The sequence below is a fragment of the Hakea prostrata genome, chromosome 1 (assembly GCF_041222555.1).
Source record: "Hakea prostrata isolate BN-2017 chromosome 1, UWA_Hpros_2, whole genome shotgun sequence".
NCBI classification, from domain to species: Eukaryota; Viridiplantae; Streptophyta; class Magnoliopsida; order Proteales; family Proteaceae; genus Hakea; species Hakea prostrata.
Genome location: NC_142600.1, coordinates 27,800,037 through 27,819,969, shown reverse-complemented (window position 1 = coordinate 27,819,969; position 19,933 = coordinate 27,800,037). Strand labels below are relative to the sequence as shown.

General features: G+C 38.7%; 1 protein-coding gene across 2 annotated transcripts in view; it reads right to left on the bottom strand.

Moving 5' to 3' along the window:
• LOC149028577 (Acyl-CoA N-acyltransferase with RING/FYVE/PHD-type zinc finger protein) overlaps positions 1 to 19,513 on the bottom strand; it is a 49,178-nt gene extending 29,665 nt beyond the window's left edge. Inside the window, exons 1-4 of one of the 2 annotated variants that reach the window (XM_089137821.1) lie at positions 16,793 to 19,513; positions 16,085 to 16,208; positions 15,910 to 15,998; positions 1,306 to 1,544 (exon numbers count right to left, since the gene is read on the bottom strand). In XM_089137821.1, the coding sequence (XP_088993947.1) occupies positions 1,306 to 1,544; positions 15,910 to 15,998; positions 16,085 to 16,208; positions 16,793 to 19,033 (2,693 nt within the window). In that variant the 5' untranslated portion in view covers positions 19,034 to 19,513. The remainder of the gene's footprint in view (positions 1 to 1,305; positions 1,545 to 15,909; positions 15,999 to 16,084; positions 16,209 to 16,792) is intronic. The other variant, XM_089137828.1, reaches the window with a different exon arrangement.
• Between the last annotated feature and the right edge of the window lie 420 nt (positions 19,514 to 19,933).

Below are 19,933 nucleotides of genomic sequence, written 5' to 3'. Positions count from 1 at the left end.
AGGTTTAGGGGATAGAGCTTGATATCATGTTCAATAGTTACAAATACACTTTTTTTATGTAATATTGTAACAAGCAATAAATTTGCATCACCGTGGGGGACTATGGGCATGGCAACATGAAGACCTGATGTAAGCAGATAAAAAGAAACTCCAACTGTGATATTGTGGGATGTTGCGATTTAGTGGCATTTGGGAGGCATAATGATGTTGTCAAATGCACTAAGATTCCTAACAAGGTGCACCAGGCCATTGCAAACACTTAAAGAGATAAAGAGGAGACAAAAAATAAAAAAGGCTGAAAGCAAATGGCAACAAGGAGAGTTTGATGAAGCAGTGTTACCAAGGGTACCAATTGAGGTCATTGCAAATGACTATGATAATAATTATAGCCCATTTCAGGATTTCCAATCAAAGGCTTGGTAGAGAACTTAAAAGTGAAATTACATCCAGTACAAATTTCTTAGAACGTATTTATCAAACATGTTCTTGTTATGGAAATGTTCAAGAAACATTTCTGGAATGTGTTTATCAAACGCTCAAAGTTGTTCTAAAAATATTTTTCAAGCACAGCACCAAAAAACGTTATTGGCGAAGAACTGTGCTCCTAGCATAGAGACGTTAACAAATGCATACTAATCGATTAAGAAACTAAAATAACATAGACACTAACTCAAAACAGGACTGGTCTCGTAAATTATTAATCCAGCTTGGCTATCTCACTGAACACTACCAAAATAAAAAGGCAGAAATTACCTATTTTGTAGGTCAATCTTCTACTCGTGTCCCGTACAACAGGCCCATTACAATTAAACCACATTGGACCAAAGGCCCAACACATGCATAACTGAACCCCACACTTATTTCTATTAAATTAAGCCCAGATGTATTTTATCTGAATCAGATTTTAATGGCTTAATAATCAAGCCATAACACCCATGGGAAAACTCATACAAGCACAAAGAAAATTAGGTCAGTACCAGTGCTCTATTATCCAGCATTTGTAAAAGCAATTAAAAAAATCATGACATAAAAATAAGGAAACTTATTCTCAAAGACCAGTTGTTCCTCAAATAGTGAAAACTTGGCAAAATGCTTAGCCTCCTAGCAATGAATAAAAATAAATAACAACCAATAATCCACAAATTCAGTTGAACATGGCTCCAAAAGTGGTCATAATTCCAATTCCCTCTTTTATATGATGCAACAGCATCAAGTTGGTTTTACAACTTTGTAAAGCTAAGGAGCTCAACAGTGACGCATCAACCAGAATTACTCTTACTAAAGAACACAATCATAAGTCCTTACCCACAATTGTATAGAACGTTGTGAATCAAATTAATCCCACTCCTCCGGTCAACGACAGGTAGAAAACACTCGTCCATAACAGACAGTGCAACAGCTAGCTTAGAATTGCATTCAGCCCATTGAGGCAGTACACGAGAAGACATATCTGAGTCCAAGTCAGAGCGCTGAATGAGAGTCCATGAAAATCCTGCTTCCACCTCATGTTTAACACCGAGAAGCTTCTGTAATTTCTCGAAAATCTAAAGAAAAGCAACACACCAACCCCCCCCCCCCAAAAAAAAAAAAAAAGAGAGAGTTATTAATAGTCATGTATGTAGGCTTCAATGTGCAGATACCATATCAAGAAAGGAAAAAATAAATAAAAGAAAAGCATCAAATCACAAAGCCATCTAACTGGTAATTAGAAGAATTTGAGGCACTACACCAAAATCTAAATACATTAGACCTCCTTATGCACCCAAGGAATAACAAAAGAGTGCATACAAATGTCTAGAATCTGGAATGCTAGTTGCAGAGGTTTTAAACGACACTTACTTGTTAAAACATCTGAAAGAAAATGACAACAGCCAGCAAAACAGTAGCAATGAACATGAATGAAGATGATCCAGTTATCTGAGCTTCACACCACAAGGTGTTGCTTCGATATCAGACATCAATCCCTATCTTTTTTTCTTTTTCTTTTTTGGGTCAACCATCAATCCCTATCCTTGAGCACACAAGAGGTCTTTCTTGATCAAAGACAAGGGATCTTCAATGGAGAAGAAAACAGCAAAAGCAACATTTTTTATTTATCAAATTCAGGCACAATGCTTGCCCCATTTACGAACTTATGAAAAGATTCAAACACCTGAAGGGAAGGCAATCCTAAATTCGTAACTAATAAGGACTGAAGCTAATTAGGAAGCTAAAACGATAAAGGAAATTCACTCAAACACATAGTCACTTTGAGTCCTCTGGGTCCTAACATGCCTATGATTTCAGTTCGAGTGGACCCCACCAATTTAATAGCTAACTAAAGTTTTGTATCAGAACTTAAATTGAAACACACAGAACTGTTCAACTGGACTAACCCAAAACTTAAAATAAACTAGGTAAAAACTGAACTATCCCAAAGCAACCTCAAACAAACTAAGTAATGAAATTGAAATGAACTAACTAATCCCGTATGAAACCTTATCACCCTTACTATTGGTCCATAAAAGTTGTCTACTACATTGAAAACCGTGGCTGGAAGTCCCAACATGTATACAACTCGATCCTAGACTTATTCCTAGTATAAAAAATAAAAAATAAAAAAAATTAAAAAGAAGAAGAAGAAGCTCAATTTGGTGATGATTCTGCATCGAACGTTGCATTGCCATGGCCTTATAAAGTTTTTAACCAAAAATCCCATGCACTGTTCCAGTGAATCCTTTGTTTAAACTCTTGCTGATGCTGGTCATGTTTAATAGACAGAAGGGGAAAGACTCAGATCTGAATAGAAGCTGCCAGCAAGGTGCTACAGGAAAAGTGTAGTTGACCCAGATGGACGCCCCACAGGATTAGTTTCAGCCGTCAAAAAGCAAGCCTGGAAGGAGAACAACTGGGTATGCTCTTGCTCCCCACTCCTGGCACGAGGTGTCGTAGTAGGCACAAGTCTCGAGGAACACCCATGAAGCAACCAGCATTTCTCTTTAATATGCCCTAGTCTCCCTCAAGGATGACATCTGAGTCCGTCAATGTCATCCCCACAATGTAGCAGTTGGCTTCTTCCTCCAACATGCCAATTTCCATAAGAGGTAAAAGGAAAGAACAAGTCTCTGAAATGACATTACAGTTTCCATGATCAGTTGTCCAGCCTCGTCACTTTGCAAGTAGCTACAACCTTCATCTATCGAAAGATAAAAGAGATGAGCACCCAAAATTTGCACCTGGGCTGATTCAAATTCTGAATCAGAAAATGGTTCTTCTCAAGTCCTTATGTACCTTTGCCCTAGAGGTTGGATAGCTGAAAGCACTACTCAAATCTTCCCAAAATTTCAGCGACATTTTGCCTATAAATATCGCTTTCCTAGAAAACCGAGACAAAATGCATGGTGAGGAAAAAAACCAGATATGGACCCGTTAGGTCGAACCACAGCCTTATTTCTACCCTGTTTCAAAGTGAGATCTGCGTTTTTTGCAGATTTGTCTCAATACCATCAGCCGAGTTTTGCCCAGCTCGACAAAAAATCTCATTTCCGAGTTCAAATCCCTCTTTCTCCCTCAAAACCATCCATAAACATCATTTGAAGTTAGGTATGTGTATTCTTCCCTAATTTTGTTCTCTTGACAGTTGATGCATCAGAACACGTTTGTTTCTTTTCAAATCTTTGTGTCTAGTGTAGGAGCATGATCCCTGAATTTTAGGGGTCCTAGTACATTTTAAATTTTCTGGTTTTTAAGAATTAATTTCCAACAATGTATTTAAAAAAGTCATCATTCCTATGCTATGATGATGTAAAATTTATTTTTTTATTGTTAATTATTTATTTAAGTTATTTAAAATTATTAAATAATTGCTGTAATTATTTAAAATTATTAAATAATTATTGTAATTATTTAAAATTTGATTCAAGAAAACCAATTATTTTCTGTTTTATATTTAAGAATTGTGGAATATTAGTACTAGTTAGTATTAATTATTGGTGTGATTTATGATGATGATGTTGTTTTTAATCAAATGTAGTTAACAATGTAATTAATAAATAAGATAATAATTATAAAAAATAGTTTCAAAAGCCAGAAAATTTTCTATACACTGAGTATGGTAACGATTCTGGCATACTTATTCTGTGCCATTTGCCCATTTTGGCACAGAAGTCACTAAAATCTTGTATGATAAACCGGTCTGAAATTAGTGTGCTGGTTCAGCAAAAATATGTTGAACCAGGCATTTGGCACACAAAAGCAATCCTCTTACAAAATGCAGGGCAGGCATCCTCCTTGACGGAACGAAGGGGCATTGATGCAATTCTTCTTTTAAAAATAAAATGCCATAAAACCTCTCGTTCATGCTGCCTCACGATCATCTTCTTCTCTTCTCTGCTATCTCCCCAATGAAAACCCTTGAAGAAAAGCTACTCGAAGACAAGGTATACTCTACGTTCACCATCGATCGCAAAGTTGAAGCTCTCAGTTTCATCTCTCTCGTTCACTCTTGCCTCTTCAAGTGTTGAAGCTCTCGGTTTCGTCTTTCTTGTTCTGGATTTAGGTACTTTGATCCATCTTCTTCTCTGTGTAATGTTCGATTCTGAACTCAAACTCTCCTCTCAATTTATGTTATTTTTGGGAGAGAGGAATAAGAAAGGAAGGACAGAGGGAAGATCCAAAAGTCCATTTGTTTCTGGTTTTTCTATCTTCATTTTAAAGTCCATTTCTTTGTTCTATTTTTGGCTCTTAAACTGGTTTTCAGTGGCTAATTTTGGGTGATGTTGATATGAGATGGCCATTGGATTGGTGTGATTTTTATACATGTCTGTTCTATTTTTGTTTTGTTTCAAAGTCCATTTCTTTGTTATGTTTTACCGAGAAAAGTTATGTTTTAACAGTATCCAGGTAATAAAATGTTTATATTCTTCTCCCTGGCCATAATGGGTTTATGACTTCTGAGTTTTGAGCAATGGATTAGGTTTATGGGTTGAAAGATTATGATAATTATATCAAGGAAATTGCCACTCAGAGCTGATAATAATGATGATAAGCCTTAAAATGGTGGAAAAATGGTTGAAATTTAGGAAATGGTGATAATAATGTGATTCTGGCTGGGAAGGTTCTACAAATGATTGTAGAGTTTTTAGACAAGCAATTACAGACCCCCAGTTTAAATTTTCCTCAACCTCCTCCAGGTAAATTTAATACAACTACTTCATCGATTATTTTTAACCCTTCATCAGATCTAAACTAATGGGACTAACTTTTATTATCTTAATTTGTCGTAGGTAAGTATTATATGGTTTGACTCCAGATACCTGACTATGACTGGATTCATACACCATTCAAGGGTAATAGGTATCATTTGCGAGATTTCAGGGAGAGAGGTCGAGGGCCAAGGACTGCAATTGAACTTTTCAACCACAGGCACTCTTCGATAAGGAATATTATAGAAAGGTGTTTTGGGTGCCTAAAGAGCAGGTTTCCAATTTTGGTTAAAATGCGCCACGGGTTTACATTACGTACTCAAACTACAATTGTCATTGCTTGTTTTGTTATTCATAACTACATCCGCAATGAGCAAGTTGCTGACAAAAAGTTTCAAGAGTACGGAGACCCGCATTGGATACCTGAAGAAGTCATATCGGACCCTTATGTTCGCCCTGAAAACAACCAAAATGAAGCAAGACAAATGGAAAACCAAAGGAAGACAATTGCAAATCAATTGGTAGCAACAGCGAGACTCCCACCAATCACTTGAAACATTATAATGCCACCTGATTTTAAGTGAGTAATTGTGTATCAACTGATGTGTATTTACCTTTTTTAATCATTTTGTAAAAAATAAAAAGTAAAAAAGCTTGCCCTACCCTTGTACATATCATACAAGATTCTGTGCCAATTTTGCTAAAGAAACGTGCCCATCTGTGTCCAACCATACAAGATTTTAGTATAGATTCTGTGCCAAATTGGCCCAATTTGGCACAGAAGCATAAAAAGTGGATTCTGTGCCGAATTGAGAAATTTGGCACAAAATCATTACCATACAACCCCTTAGTGCATGTTTCTTTTTGATCAGGGCTCATAATTGGTTGAAGTGGAGATATTGAATACCTAGTGCAAGTTTCTTTTTGCTTATATAGTTTGTGGTTATCATGTTTTTCAACATTACATTTGATTGTATTAGACATTTAAAGTACTTTTGTAACAATTTACAACTCTTTGTATTTGTTAGAACAGACACATGTCTCTCAATTATTAAGATATGAATGAGTGTGTTTCATTGATTCATTATGCAAAATACCTCTTCCTTGTGTTAATCTTGATTTGAATAGTGTGTATGCAAAAACCAAGGTCAAAGAACCACCAAAATAGGGGCTGAAGCAGGGACCAAACTTTCCAGGCAAAGTTACCTGGTTTGGCCAAAATGGCTCAAATTTCAGCCATATCTCAGTTTGAGACTGGCCAAAACCAAGATTTTGAACTTTGGTTTGATCCAAATAAGGATCCTAGGATTGGGCATTCAATTGGGTTCAATTCTAGTTCATATTCAGACATATCAATTCAGCCTGGCTGGCTCATAATATGGGTCATGTTTTGCCATTAATTTTGTCCAAAGAAGAGATTGAGAACAAGATTTAAGGGAGGAGTATTTTCAAGATGTACTGTCCTAATAATCTTCTGATTCCTAGGGAATTTAACAGATCTCATGGGAGACTAGGAGGGAAGCTATCAACCAGCCTGGAGGAGAAAATACTGTGGACCCATGGCAAGCTCATCTGGAGAAGAAAATACAGGAGTTTGCCAATTATGTGGAATGCTCATAAATCCCTTTGGGGCCCATGAAGAGCTTGTAGAAAGAGGATTAGAAGCCCTTTTTTTAAATCGTGAATTTTATTAAGAGTTTTACACGTCTTGCGAGGGCCTACAAAACAAACTCAGCCTTACCCCAAATTAATAGGATCTGCTACATGGATCCAAACAAAACAAAGTTAAAAAAATAAAACTAAAAAGAGAAGATTGGGGGAAGGGGGATGTAGAGATGGGAAAGATGAATGGTAAATAAAATAAAAAATATATAAGAAAATGGAAGACGAATGCACGACGGGAACTAGCTCAACTAAATGGGACAGGCTACAAGGTCCTTGCCATCCAATAAGCTCTATTTTAGGTCATATGTTGGTAGAAGGCCTAGACCATGTATCCTTCCTCACAGCTCCTTCAATGGTCATTTTAGGCCTGCCCTAGCTCTTTTAGCTACTTCAATCAGGGACATATCACTCCACGATCGCACATAACCATAGCACCTCTAACAACTCTCTGGAGCTTGTCATTAATAGAGGCAACTTCTAAGTCAGCTCCAACACATTCATTCCTTACCTTACCCTTCCAAGTTTCCCACACATCCATCTTAACATCCTCATCTTTGCTGCATACAGCTTATTAGTAAGACTTAGGGGTGTCAAAAAAATCCTGTTGATCAGGCCAGGCCTAAGCCAGCCCTGAGCCCGGCCAGATCTCAACCCGATTTTTTCACAAAGGGCGAGCTTGGGTTACAAAATAATCAACCCTGAAAGTGTCAGGTCGGGTTCGGTTTAGCCCTTGGCCCAACCCGACACTATGTTAGTATAATTTAGTTAAAGTTATGTTTATAGTTAAATTTAATAAAAGCGCAAAAGTAAGACAAGGGCAGCGCTGGTCTGTCGATTCTACCAAATCGCACCTTTATCCCTTTTTTAAAAAATAAAAATAGGGTCAGGGTTAAGGTTGGTCAAGGCCAACCCGACCATCTCAAGCTTAATCAGGGCAAGCCGGGTTGAGTTGGGTCCTGTTAGGGTCGGGTTAGGGTTGGTGATTCTTAAACCCTGACAAGGTTGGATGGGGTTTAGGTTTCAATTTCGGCCTCTAAGGTTGGGTTAGGGTTCAAGGCTGGCCCGACCCAACCCAGCCCGTTGACACCCTTAGTAAGACTCACCTTATGATGTGAACACAAGGACACCCTCCCCCCAATAACCGGGTCCCAAAATTCAGTTCCAAATGGCCAATCCAAGCTGGACGAATGCCTCCCAAAGGTATTTTGGTCATTTTCCAGTCCCCTTTTAGGACTCAGTATGGGTCTGGATAGATTCCCCTCGATCCAAGGGTCATGGATCTACTTTTATTTTTCTATTTGGGTTAGTCAATTTTAAATCATGAAGCAATCAATTTTGAATTATGAAGAGTCCAAGTCCTTTAAAAGTTAGTTGTGGATAAGACAAGATTTCTTATCCAAAGGGGTCTTATCCTTTAGAGTTTGTTTTTATTTGAAAGTGTTGGCTTGAGTCCCAAGTTTAAGTGTCTTTACAAGATTCCAATCCTAAGGTTGTGGTCTTGTAGTAATTTGATTCCTTTTTTATTGTAGTAGTCTAGAGTTGGGAACCTTATCTATTAGGGATTCCCAAACTCAGTCAAAGTCTTTTATTTTTAGCCTATAAATAGTCTATTCTAGCAATGTAAAATACATTTTGATGATTAATAAAACTGATTAAGGACCAGGGTCTCCTTTGTTGGGTACAAGGTTTTCAAAGCATCCGACAAGGCGGTAAGGCGGTTCGGTTTTTCAACCGCCTTATTTGCCACCGCTTTGTTTATTTGCATTTTTTCCGTCACCTTGTGCGCCTTATTGCCGCCTAGACACCTAACCAGTTTCTTTTTTGACATTTTATACATAATAATATTTTTTTCTTTTTAAAAATTTTTAATCAAATTTTATTCTCCAAACCGTATACAAATTTAATAGTTAGTCATTTTGAAATTGGGAATCAACGAATCATTAAATGGACAATGATTTGGAAATCAAATAATGTGATCTATTAATTTATTGTGTTCAATAAAAAAGGAGGTAAAAGACGAACATATCAATCTGATTTGGATTTGAAAATTATTTGTTTATTTAAAGAAAAAGTCGGGTGAAAAAAATTGGTCAAATAATGCCCCCTAAAATTAATGCGACTCTTAAGTTATCCAATTTATCAATCAGACCTCACCTTATGGATTTCTATGTTAACTCCAAGGGTGGACCAAAATTTCTTTATATAAAGAACGAAGGCATTATAATAAGACTTTGCTCCATCTTATGGATCACCATATTGTTATGATGCTTGATGAGATGAATTTATGTATGTGTTCTTTTTTGGATTTTTTTTTCATAATTATGATTCTTGAATGCTTGTATTTTTTTTATTTTTCTTTGGATGAATGTGATTCTTGAATGTTTGTTTAGCTTATAATAGAAATTTATCAGTTTAAATGTATATGTATTGAAAATTTTTTATCCAACCGCTTTGGTCGCCTTATTGCTACCTAGGCACCGGTTTGTTGCCTACTCACCTAGGCGGAGCCCCAACCACTTTGGTCGCATTGCCGCTTTGACAACCATGGTTGCACAGGCCTTCATTGAATGTTTGTTCATGTTAATACTTCATCTTCTTCAATCCAGCAGAGCACAAGTAATCATCAAAGCCATCAAGCATCCAAATTCAGCAGTTAAGTAAGTTCAGCACCATACCCCACCTTCCCTGCCTCCCCTCTGTTGTCCGCACCCCCCCCCTACCTTGCTTGCACAGCCCTAAAGTCCCTCCCCTTTGCTGCTGCACCTTAACAGCAGCATTCCCCAAACTCTACGACCACCCTAAGCCCTGCCCTCAAGCCCCACAACTCCCCTAGCCACTTCTCTAGCAACTGCAACCTACCCTTTTCCCCACGCTCTTCCCTGCGATAGAGCAACCTAGTCCCATTAGGAAATCCCAATTCCCAGCCCCTTTCCAGCCCCATTCACCCCCAGTTGGATCGCAGGAAACCCTAGGTTCAAGCCCTACCATTATTGTCTACAAATCAGTCCTATTTCCCTAAGTTAGAAAAACCTGCACTTCATCTTGCTCCTTGAGATTCTGCAGAAAATTTAAAATTCCAGAAATCTGATTTTTAGCAAGTTCTGTCAATTAGATCCCATTCTAGTTGAAAGGATAGCAATAGAAGTCAACCCTGTTCAGCAGAACCAGCAACGAGTAGCCTTTGTCCATCCTATCCGAAACCCTATCTGCCTTTGAGTTCAAAATTTAAATCTGGACTTCCGATTACAATAGGATTCAGATCTGAAATTCAGTTTCAGTAGGCTCTAAATCACCTTAGAAACCTTAAAACCTTCCCCCTTTTGCTGGAATTTCCTAGGCAAACCCTAAGTCTAGGGAAATTACCAAATTAACCCTCAGTCCTAGCCCTGGTGTACATCACCTTAACTGTCCAATATTCTGCTTGATACATCACAGTTGATCACACAACAGTTTTGCAGGACTTTATTTTGAGCTCTAAAAGAATATGTTTGTCACACAGCACTCTAGATGCACCTCACTTTAACTTTTTGTGAAACATCATCCTCAATGCCCCCTTTTATAGATGTGATAGACCCCTAGTATCTTAAAAATAATCCCTTTGTGGTACCTCTCTTTCCTCAATTCACACCATTTCATTATTCATCATACTGTGAATAAAATTAGACATCACATTCACCATCTTCGTTCAACTAATTGTAAAGCTTTTTTGTTTCAAAGGTTGATTTCTGTATCTCTATTTTAGTTCCCTACTCTTGTCTCATCCATGAAACAATATCATCGATGAAGAGAATATACCATGGGACCTCCCCTTGAATGTTCCTAGTTAGGTCATTCCATGAGAAGTGCAAATAGATAAAAGGTCGAGGGTAATCCCTGTGCAATCCAATTGTAGCTGAGAATTCCTTGCCCCAACCTGCCACAGATCTCATACTAAAGATCTCATTCATTTACACACCCTACTCAAAGACCAATAAAGCCTACTTAAAGACCGATAAAGCCTCAGTTCTAAGAAAAAAATATGTTTTGAATACTAAGTATGCCTGGTCTTTACTAAGAAATTGACCAAGTAAGTCAGAAGCAAGCTAAACAAGAAAACACAGCTCACAGGGCCAAGGAACCATAATGAGCAGGATCACATCACTTTAAATCACCTTTTAGCATTCTGAAGCATCGGGACCACATCACTTTAAAGCAATTGTTTGGATTACCTCTATTACCTCTACCACGCTCACTACAGGGTGGGAGGCACCTAAGTCAGAGGTGCCAAAGCCCAAACCCTTTGAGGGGAAAAAAGATTTGGATTACTTGTACTGCGCTCACTACTAATATTTTCACACTCACTACGGGGTGGGAGGCACCTAAGTCAGAGCTGCCAAAGCCCAACCCTTTGTGGGGAAGAGAGATGCATGGGAAGTCAACAACTTCCTACAGCATATAGAGAGGTACTTCAAGGCAACGGCAATCAAGGATGAGCCAACTAAAACCAAACATTGGGAACAGGTTTGAAAGATGGCTGAGAAGCTGGCGAAAGGTAGCAATTATCCTTTAGGCATTGTTTGTTTGCTAGATAAAAAGGAGTGGGAAAAAATAAACGTGTGGGACCCACATGTCATGGGGTGAGGAATAGAAAAGGAAAGTGAAGGATTTTGGGAAAAAGCTGCACATCTGGATCCCACTTTTATTATATCCCTCACTTTCCCACAAAGTCCCACTAATTTAGCGAGACTTTAAAAGGGGGCGGGGTGGGAAAAGTGACATGCTAAATCAGCAGGCAGACTTCCTTAATTTAAGGAAGATTGTCTGCCCACTTTCCCACCCCATTGAACCAAACAAAGCATGCTTTGGGATTTCATAGAAAAGTTTACTTTTTTCCACCCCAATTTTTATCTAGCAAACAAACAATAGCTTAGAGTTTGGGCTACCTAATGGGTCAATACTTGAGAGGGCTCTAAAGAAGCGCCTATATAAGGGAACATATTAGGTTTACGGAACTCCAGTGGATTCCTGATGAGTTTACTTTTGATGGAGAGGTAGAGCTACAAGAACTCAATCAAGTAGGCAAGTGGGGCGCGTTTTTTCCATCTTTCAACTCATTCAAAATCCTCTTCATTCAATGTGTTCCATCCATTAAAGAAGAGGAAGAGACCTATTTAGGAGTGAAAGCCACTACCCTCCTTTTGTTGTCTCCCATACACCAGTTCAATAACCAAAGAAAAGAATAGGAAAGCAAGGCTATGAAATAGGCAAAGCAAGCTCAATCAAATTCACAGTTGTCATGATGTCTATGCAAGCAAGGCATACGAGGTGGAGAAAGAGTCAAGGTGATACCAACCAATGCAACAAGGCATTGTCAAGGCACCAATAAAGCACTGAACGCCCAGGCAATGGCTTGACAACTATGGACACTACACTAATCACCATAACTTCATACATATCTTTAATGACATCTACATATATACTCGACATCAAACCACTAAAAAGTGTGAAATTAGAACTCATCGGAATCAGTCTTATGCTTTTTCCAGATCAATAAAGACCGTGCGGAAATTACTCTTTAAGTCCACATCTTTCCATGAGACTCCTCACTAAGTATATGTAGCTCTTGTCATGGATCTACCTAGCCTAAGCCAATTGGCTCTCTAATATATGAGCTTCTATTCCTAAACAAGATCCAATAACCTCCCACAGTTTCAAGTATGACTCACTAGCTTTATGCGTATATGGTTAGTAAAATCTTGGATATCAACTTTGTTTTTATATATCTGGATTTTGCTCCATACATTTGGCATATTCTTTGTGTTATAGATTCTTTTAAAAAAATTGCTTAACCAATAGACCCCAGGAGCTGCTAGGGTTTTCCATACTTACATAGAAATCTCAATTGGGCCCAGTCTCTTGCCTGCTTTCATCTTGCTTAAAGCTTCTTTAACTTCTGGCATAATAATATCTCGTGCATATCTATGACATGTGGGCTCCAGATTAGATAAACTAGTTCTATCTCATAGGTTTTATAGATTTGTAGTTTCTTTTGTATTAGGATACTATAGTTGCATACTTAGATTAGGATTGAGTTGCTTTGTAATTGGGTTATTATAACCAAGGGTATAAGACTGAGCAGAAAAACAAGGACTCAAGAAAGAAATTATGGTTAAATCAGTGACAAGCAGTGATGATTTGGTGAGAGACTCAGTGATAAGATGACAGCCTCAGGGAGAAGTGAGAACCCAATACTATCCCTCAATATCCTTTTTCTTTCATCTGCAAACAGAAATGAGCAATAAAAAGTTTTCAATTATTCAATTTTTTCGTCCTTTTGTATCAATCCTACTGCAATCAACCTCCCACTGGTTTTTCGCAGATTTGATGTTGAGTTTGCATTATCTGTATAAAAGCCTGCTGATGTAAACTGTTTCCAGGGACAGCATATGGCCTAGGGTTACTTTCCCCAACCCTTATGGCCCCTAATTGAACCGGGGGCATTTTGGTCATTTTGACAATTATCGTGGAGTCCAAGGGCAGGGTATTACCATGGGGTACAGCTTGTTATTAGGACCCTACATCTACTTCTGTTTTTATTTGAGTCATTATCTTGGGAGTTATTAGAGAGTCCTTGTTAGGGTATGATTCCCAGGTTGTGTGGGAATCCTTCTAGAGTAAGATATGATAGAATCGTTGTTTGATTAGTCTTTATTGTGTAAGAGTCATACTTAGAATTAGAGTGTTAGTTTGAAACCAAGTTGGTTTCCTAAGTTGAGTCCTAGTTTGTTTTCTTTTAGAGGCTATAAATAAAGCCTCCAAACTCCGTTTTTGAAAGTTGAATTGATTGATAAAAGTGTGATAGAGAATTTGGAAGCAAAAGAATCTTGGGTTTCCTTTGCGGAGGCCTGCGGCAGCATTAGAGTGCTTTCACCAAGTTTTCTTCAAGTTCAGCAGCAGTCTTTCTCCCCCTATTGCCCAGTAAGTACAGCATACCTCCAGCCCCTTCACCCCCTCCCCTAGCATCCACAAGCTTCCCATCCCCTTCCCCCTTCCCTTCAATAGCAGAAAGATCCCTCCCCTCTTAATTCCCCAATCCCCCCCCCCCCACATTTACCTCCCCTTTTTCCTCTAAAAGGATCACACCTTAGCCCTTACCCCATCCCTACTCTTATTTTCCCTTAAAGACCTAAACCCTAGCACTTATAAAGTTTCGTGCACTTTGTCTTCTTCGTGAAAGTTCTGCAATTCATCTTCAACCTCGAGATCTAAACCCTAGTTCAACATAAATCCTCAAGCACACTACGAAACCTCTTCAGATGAGAATCTCCTATACCTACTCTACTTCCCTACCAAGTCCTAACCCTACTACCCTCGTTGACTACCCTGAGAATCCTACTCCAAGTAGGAAACCTCAAACTAAGCCCAAACCCATTAGGACTAAACCTGAAATACAAAACAACAACAGTCCCATTCGTACGCTAACCAAAACCCTAGGAGCCCCAGTTTCCAAACCCTAACTTATAAATTCAGTTCTGAAAATATAACACAGCAGCACCCAAACCTTGGTATCCTTCAATCTAGGCTTAAAATTCCCCAAACCTAACCCTTATCTTAAATTCCAAGTCTGAAATCTCATTTACAGCACGTTTAGTCTTGAAACCCTAAATCCCTTAACCCTAACTCTGGCCCAATCCTTCTAGGCCTATACCTAACCCTAAAACCTGGCAATACCTCACCACTGAAGGGCTTCCCAGCCCTAGAAGGCTGATGGTTCCCAAGAGAGAGGATCCTGGAGTGAGCCTAATTCTGGAGCATAATTCCAACTAAACCTTTGAATTAGGTTCACATCACCTACAATAACAAGAAGTTTTTTCTATGGTTGATAAACACTCAATGCCAAGTTTTTTCTACTTCATTTTCCTCTATTTCATTTGTGTTTGGCAAGGTGGGCGGCATGAGACTGATGCAGATCAGGTCCCCTCTTTGGACATTCAATTGGATTTGATTCTAGCCATATTATAAGCAATCGATTTAGCCAGCACCTGGCCAATAATTTGGGTCACGTTCTGTAATCAATTTTGTCCGATGAAGATCAAACAGCTAGTTTAAGGAGTATTTGCCTTCTTCTTTTTTTTTTTTTTTTTTTGGGGGGGGGGGGGGAGAGAAGGTGAGCAGTTTGAAAAGAGAGGGTGGTTGTGTCAAGATTTTACAGATACATTGGCCACAATTTTGCTGAGTTGTGGGGACTTTAACAGATCTAGTGGGAGCCTAGGAGGAAAGCTATTGACCAGACTGGAGAAGATAATGATTCAGAATATACGGATAGCATGGCCAGCTCAAATGGAGGAGAAAATACAGAATTACAGCCACGCTGTTGCACGGAATATTTGTAAACCCCTCTGGGACCGACAGACAGCTAGCAGGAGGATGACTACATAGCCTTTTTAAGTCCAAAACTTAGGAAGATCTTTTTATATCTTGCATATTATTTTATTAAATATAATTAAATTTTTATTTAAGTTTGTTGTTTCCTCTCTTTTAGAATTTTACTGTTTTCTACTCAGATTAGGATTAGGTTGGTTTGCAATTGGGTTATTATAAATAAGAGTATGAGGTTGAGAGGAAAATGGTTGAAGAAGCTGTGAGATGCAGTGAGGGTCTGGTGAGACTGTGTGACACAGATCTAAAGACCCACCACAAGTTCAAGAAGCTGTGCAAGTATTAGTAGTAGTATTCAATTCTCTACTTGTTTTTAATTCACTGTGCTAGTTATTCTGACTGAACCATGGTTCAAACTGGTTCAAATGGGTTCAAATGTTTCAACTTGCTGGTCCAATTTAAGTCAAGGATTATTCAGTCTTTTTTTACATTCAATTAACACTAATAGGTTATTTCCAAAGAAAGAATAGAAGAAGAGGCAAATCACCAAAAGTATTTTCAGTTTTAAAGAAAACTAAATCGGGGTCAAAGTTGAAATAGTTCTTGACATAACCCCGGTGCCATGCTTGCTAACCAAAGCCAGATAAAGCATACAGAAGCAGCTAAAATACCATTCTAATGAAAAATCCAGAATAAGTAATACCTGTTTGCACTTCTCCCCACAAAAGGAAGAATGTGGATCATTGGAATCAACCAGTACAACGTCCTTCTCCTTAACACACAACTGGTGATCTGCAACAGGCAAATATCTATTAAGAACCTGTAAGGCTTCACTTGAATGATATTGAAAAGATAACAAGTGAAGAATGTCATAGTACATTTTTTCTCACACAGACTGCATTTGGGTAGTGTTACAGAATCCTCCTGAGCTGTACTACCACCACCTCCCCCACAGAATTTGCATGAACAATTTGGACAACGCCATTCACCTGCAGGAAGCAACTGCAACGAGAAAAAGAAAGAAAAAAAGCTAAATGAAATTTTAAGAAATAAAATAAAATAAAATTCCATGAGTAATTATACAAGAAAAACTACAGAAATATATCATTCCCTTCAGTAGTTATGAAAAATATGTTAACTTTTCACTCTGTTTTCTTTCTGGTTGAAAGGATATAAAGGATATATTGGACAAACATATAAAAAGAACAGATACGAAAAAGACTAAAAGGAAACAAATTTTAGCCTAAACCTGCTGTTTAGTGATACACCGTATCTGAGTTGATATCCACAACTGTCATCTTAAGTCTTAACACCACACAGATGAGCATGAACCCAATTTTTGCCCAATGAAATAAGTAAACAAACATATCTTATACACAACAATCTTTAACATTTTATATTCCTTTAATGCTTTAATAACTACTACAGCATCCAAACCCAAAAAGAGAATAAGGATGATGCTATTCTATGCCACTACAATAACTATAATTATATAATAATAACTATACTTATATTTATCCAAAAAAATTAACTATAATTATAGTAAGACTTGTTAAGGCATCAGGAATCCAATAATTAATGCACACCTGTATACCCAAGCAGCTTTGATGGAAAGTTGAAGGACAACCATCACAGCAGATCAGATCACCACCATCTCCACAAATGCCACAGGTATCATCATTTGGGTCATCACCATCAAAATCTACAAAATGGAACCCACAGCGTTCAGATTCTTCCTGTCTATTCCATGCATCAAGCTGGCACTGAAAGAGCGAAATCCCAGTTTCTAACAAAATGTTTTGGAATGGTTGCCGCAGCTTGCTTCCTGCATGGATCTCAAACTTGGAAACTGTGAGGATTTTGCTACAGCAACCACAGTGAATGCCATCCCTAGTAACCCACCCCTCAAGCAACACTTTTGTGCGTCTCCTGTTCTTATACTGCACTTTACCACTCAAGGGAATAGTTCCAGAGTCTATAAGCCAGGAAAGCACAGTTCGTTTTCCAGAGTAAGGGATGAAATCGTCATCATCTGGATTTGTCACGGTGTTAGATCCACGAACTAACAAACCACAACGATTTTGCTTTTCCTTTTTCTTTCCCTGTAACATATGTTCATGGGATGCAAAGGGTAGTCTTTGAACTCTAACTGGCTTTGGGATTCCCTTGCGTGAGATAGCACTCGAATTGCTCTCTTCATCAACAAGAGTTTCTGCAGCCTCCACGCTTTTAGATGATTGAGAAGATTTCTGCTTGATGTGTGAACTCAGTGTTTCTCCATCTTTGATTCTCCCAGTGCTCTCCATGATGTGCTTATTTTTTGCAGATCTCTTTTGTGTGGAATCTTTCACACCCTTACTTCCTTTGTTATTTTTGAGTTTCTTTTTCATCTCCTTCTCAATCTTTTTACGTGTCTGCCTTGTTAGTTTACCAAGCTCTTCATCTGGTATTGGAGTAAATTGAAAATTGGAATCACTGGACTTGCTGCCACAGTTTTCTTCGCATTCTTTTTTAAGAGCTTCATAAGCATTTACTACAGACCAGTAAGCTGTTCCTGCAGGACTAATGTACACTGAGTCGAGGTAGTCCCTGTTCTTCCTAGGTCTAAAATCAATTGTCCAGCCTGCGCTGACAAGCATGTCTCTTATGTGATTTCGCAGTAACTGCTTCTCCGTGCCAGAACGCTTTTCTCTTTCCTCCCTACAACTTGATGAAGGAATTTCATCCTTCAGAGTTCTGACTCCTTCGGCCTTTATCACTTTCTTGGAACTAGACATTTCAACCTCTTTTGAATCCAATCTTGATGATGTATGGCTGTCCTCCCCTTCCCAATTGAAGGCTTTTTTGCTCTTAGCTGATGAGAATTTCTGCATGTTTAGCTGATTCTTTGTTAAAGAATCAGGTTCATCACAAATTTTTTTTTTCAGATGAAGAGCATGGGGTGGTGTGCTCCGAATGGAATTGTTGCCATATTCAGGACTCTTTCCATTTTCCTCAGCTTCATGGAGACTAAAAGCCTTTCCAGAGCCAACTGAGTCCTTCTTATTCTTGACCAGCACCTTCAGGACACCATTTTTCCCAGGCAGCCTGATAGTTTCATTACCAAGATCCTGTAACTTGTCCCTCGGCATCCCAACCGGATGAAATGTTCCATTCCTTTTCGCCTCAAACTTGCTTTTCTTGTTCAAACGATCAGTTCCTCTTTCCTGTTCACTTAACAACCCACCAGCCCTGTCAAAAACGGTATTTTTCCTCTTGTCAACTACGGTGCTTCTGCTACCTTCAGTTCCAAGTTTCGTCCGCCCACTACTTGGCTCCCGAAGCTTCAAACTCACTGCATTGCTCCCTCCAGTGCCAACTGCATCACCATCACAAGGTGCCCTCCCGTGCTTTCTTGTGTCAACAATGGGATCATCATCATATTCAAATACATCCCGCTTACTTATCTTTCTTCCAATTCCACGTTGAGCAAATCTTTGCATAGCAATTTCAGCATCTTCTCTACGTTTAATTTTCTTCTCATCACCACCAAAGTTTACCTTGCTTTTAGAATGATTTACACAAGGAGCGGCATAGCCGTTACTTGCTAAACTGGTTCCGCAGGGAACCCTTTTACCAGGAGGAACTAAATCATCTTTGTCAGAATCAGATTCAGAATCAGACATTATCAAACGCTTTCTCTTCTTCGACTCAAGCATCTTTTGTTTCCCAAATAAAACAACGTTACTGGAGTCATTCCCTTTATTCCTGACGATCAATCTGCCAGAAGGCACCCTATCTTTCTCCAGTTCCCTTCTCCGATCACCAGCTCCGCGGTCCCCTTTCATCTCATTCAACAATGGATGCGAAAACCACTGAATTCAAAGATCTCTTCTTCGAGTCAACAAAACCGAAATCCAAAGAAGAATTGCATAAAACCAGCTGCAACAGAAACCCTAAAGCAGCCTCCCATCGACCAATATTCGCGATTCAGAACCTTGCATTACATGTCAAATCCTAAAGAAATTTTGAGGAATCTCGTCTTACGAATAAAAATTAGAACCAGAGTTCCTCCGAAAAAAATATTTAAACTAAACAAGACAAACCCAACTCCAACTGGGAGTTGAAGATGCTTACCTTAGCTGGAACAACCGAAATTCCACTTTCGGGAATAGGTCTCGAAGAGATCCCTGCGTTACATATCGATGAATTTGAGATGAACGAGACTGAACACAGAAAAAAATTAAAACATAGGTGAGGCGTTCGTTATAATAAAGGTAGCGGGGAGTGGTTACTAAGATCTTGTTGGAGTCTTAAATCCTATTGCGTATATAATATGACTCATTGTACCATGTTGGGTCTTCCTTACGTTGTTCGCTTCGCTTTTGGGTAACAGCTTATTGGGACGGTCCGGTTCATAGTCTACGTGGGTGACTGAAAAATAGAACGACCCGTTCCATCACTCTGGCCCTGGCCCACCCATATTGTACGGAAATTGGGAATCAATTTCACCGAGTTTTTCTTTCTGGTCTGACAATTTCACCGAGTTTAGAAGATCCAACCCTGAGCCACGGCTAAGGTGGTAAACAGTACACACAAATACTTCCATAGATTTTAGGTTTTTTTTTTTTTGTAAACGATAGTTCTATTCATAGATCCACTGGGAAGATAAAGGCCAAATAATCCTAAGACACACACGAGCCAAGTTTTGCTATATCCACGGTAGAATTCAGATGTTGAGGAACAAA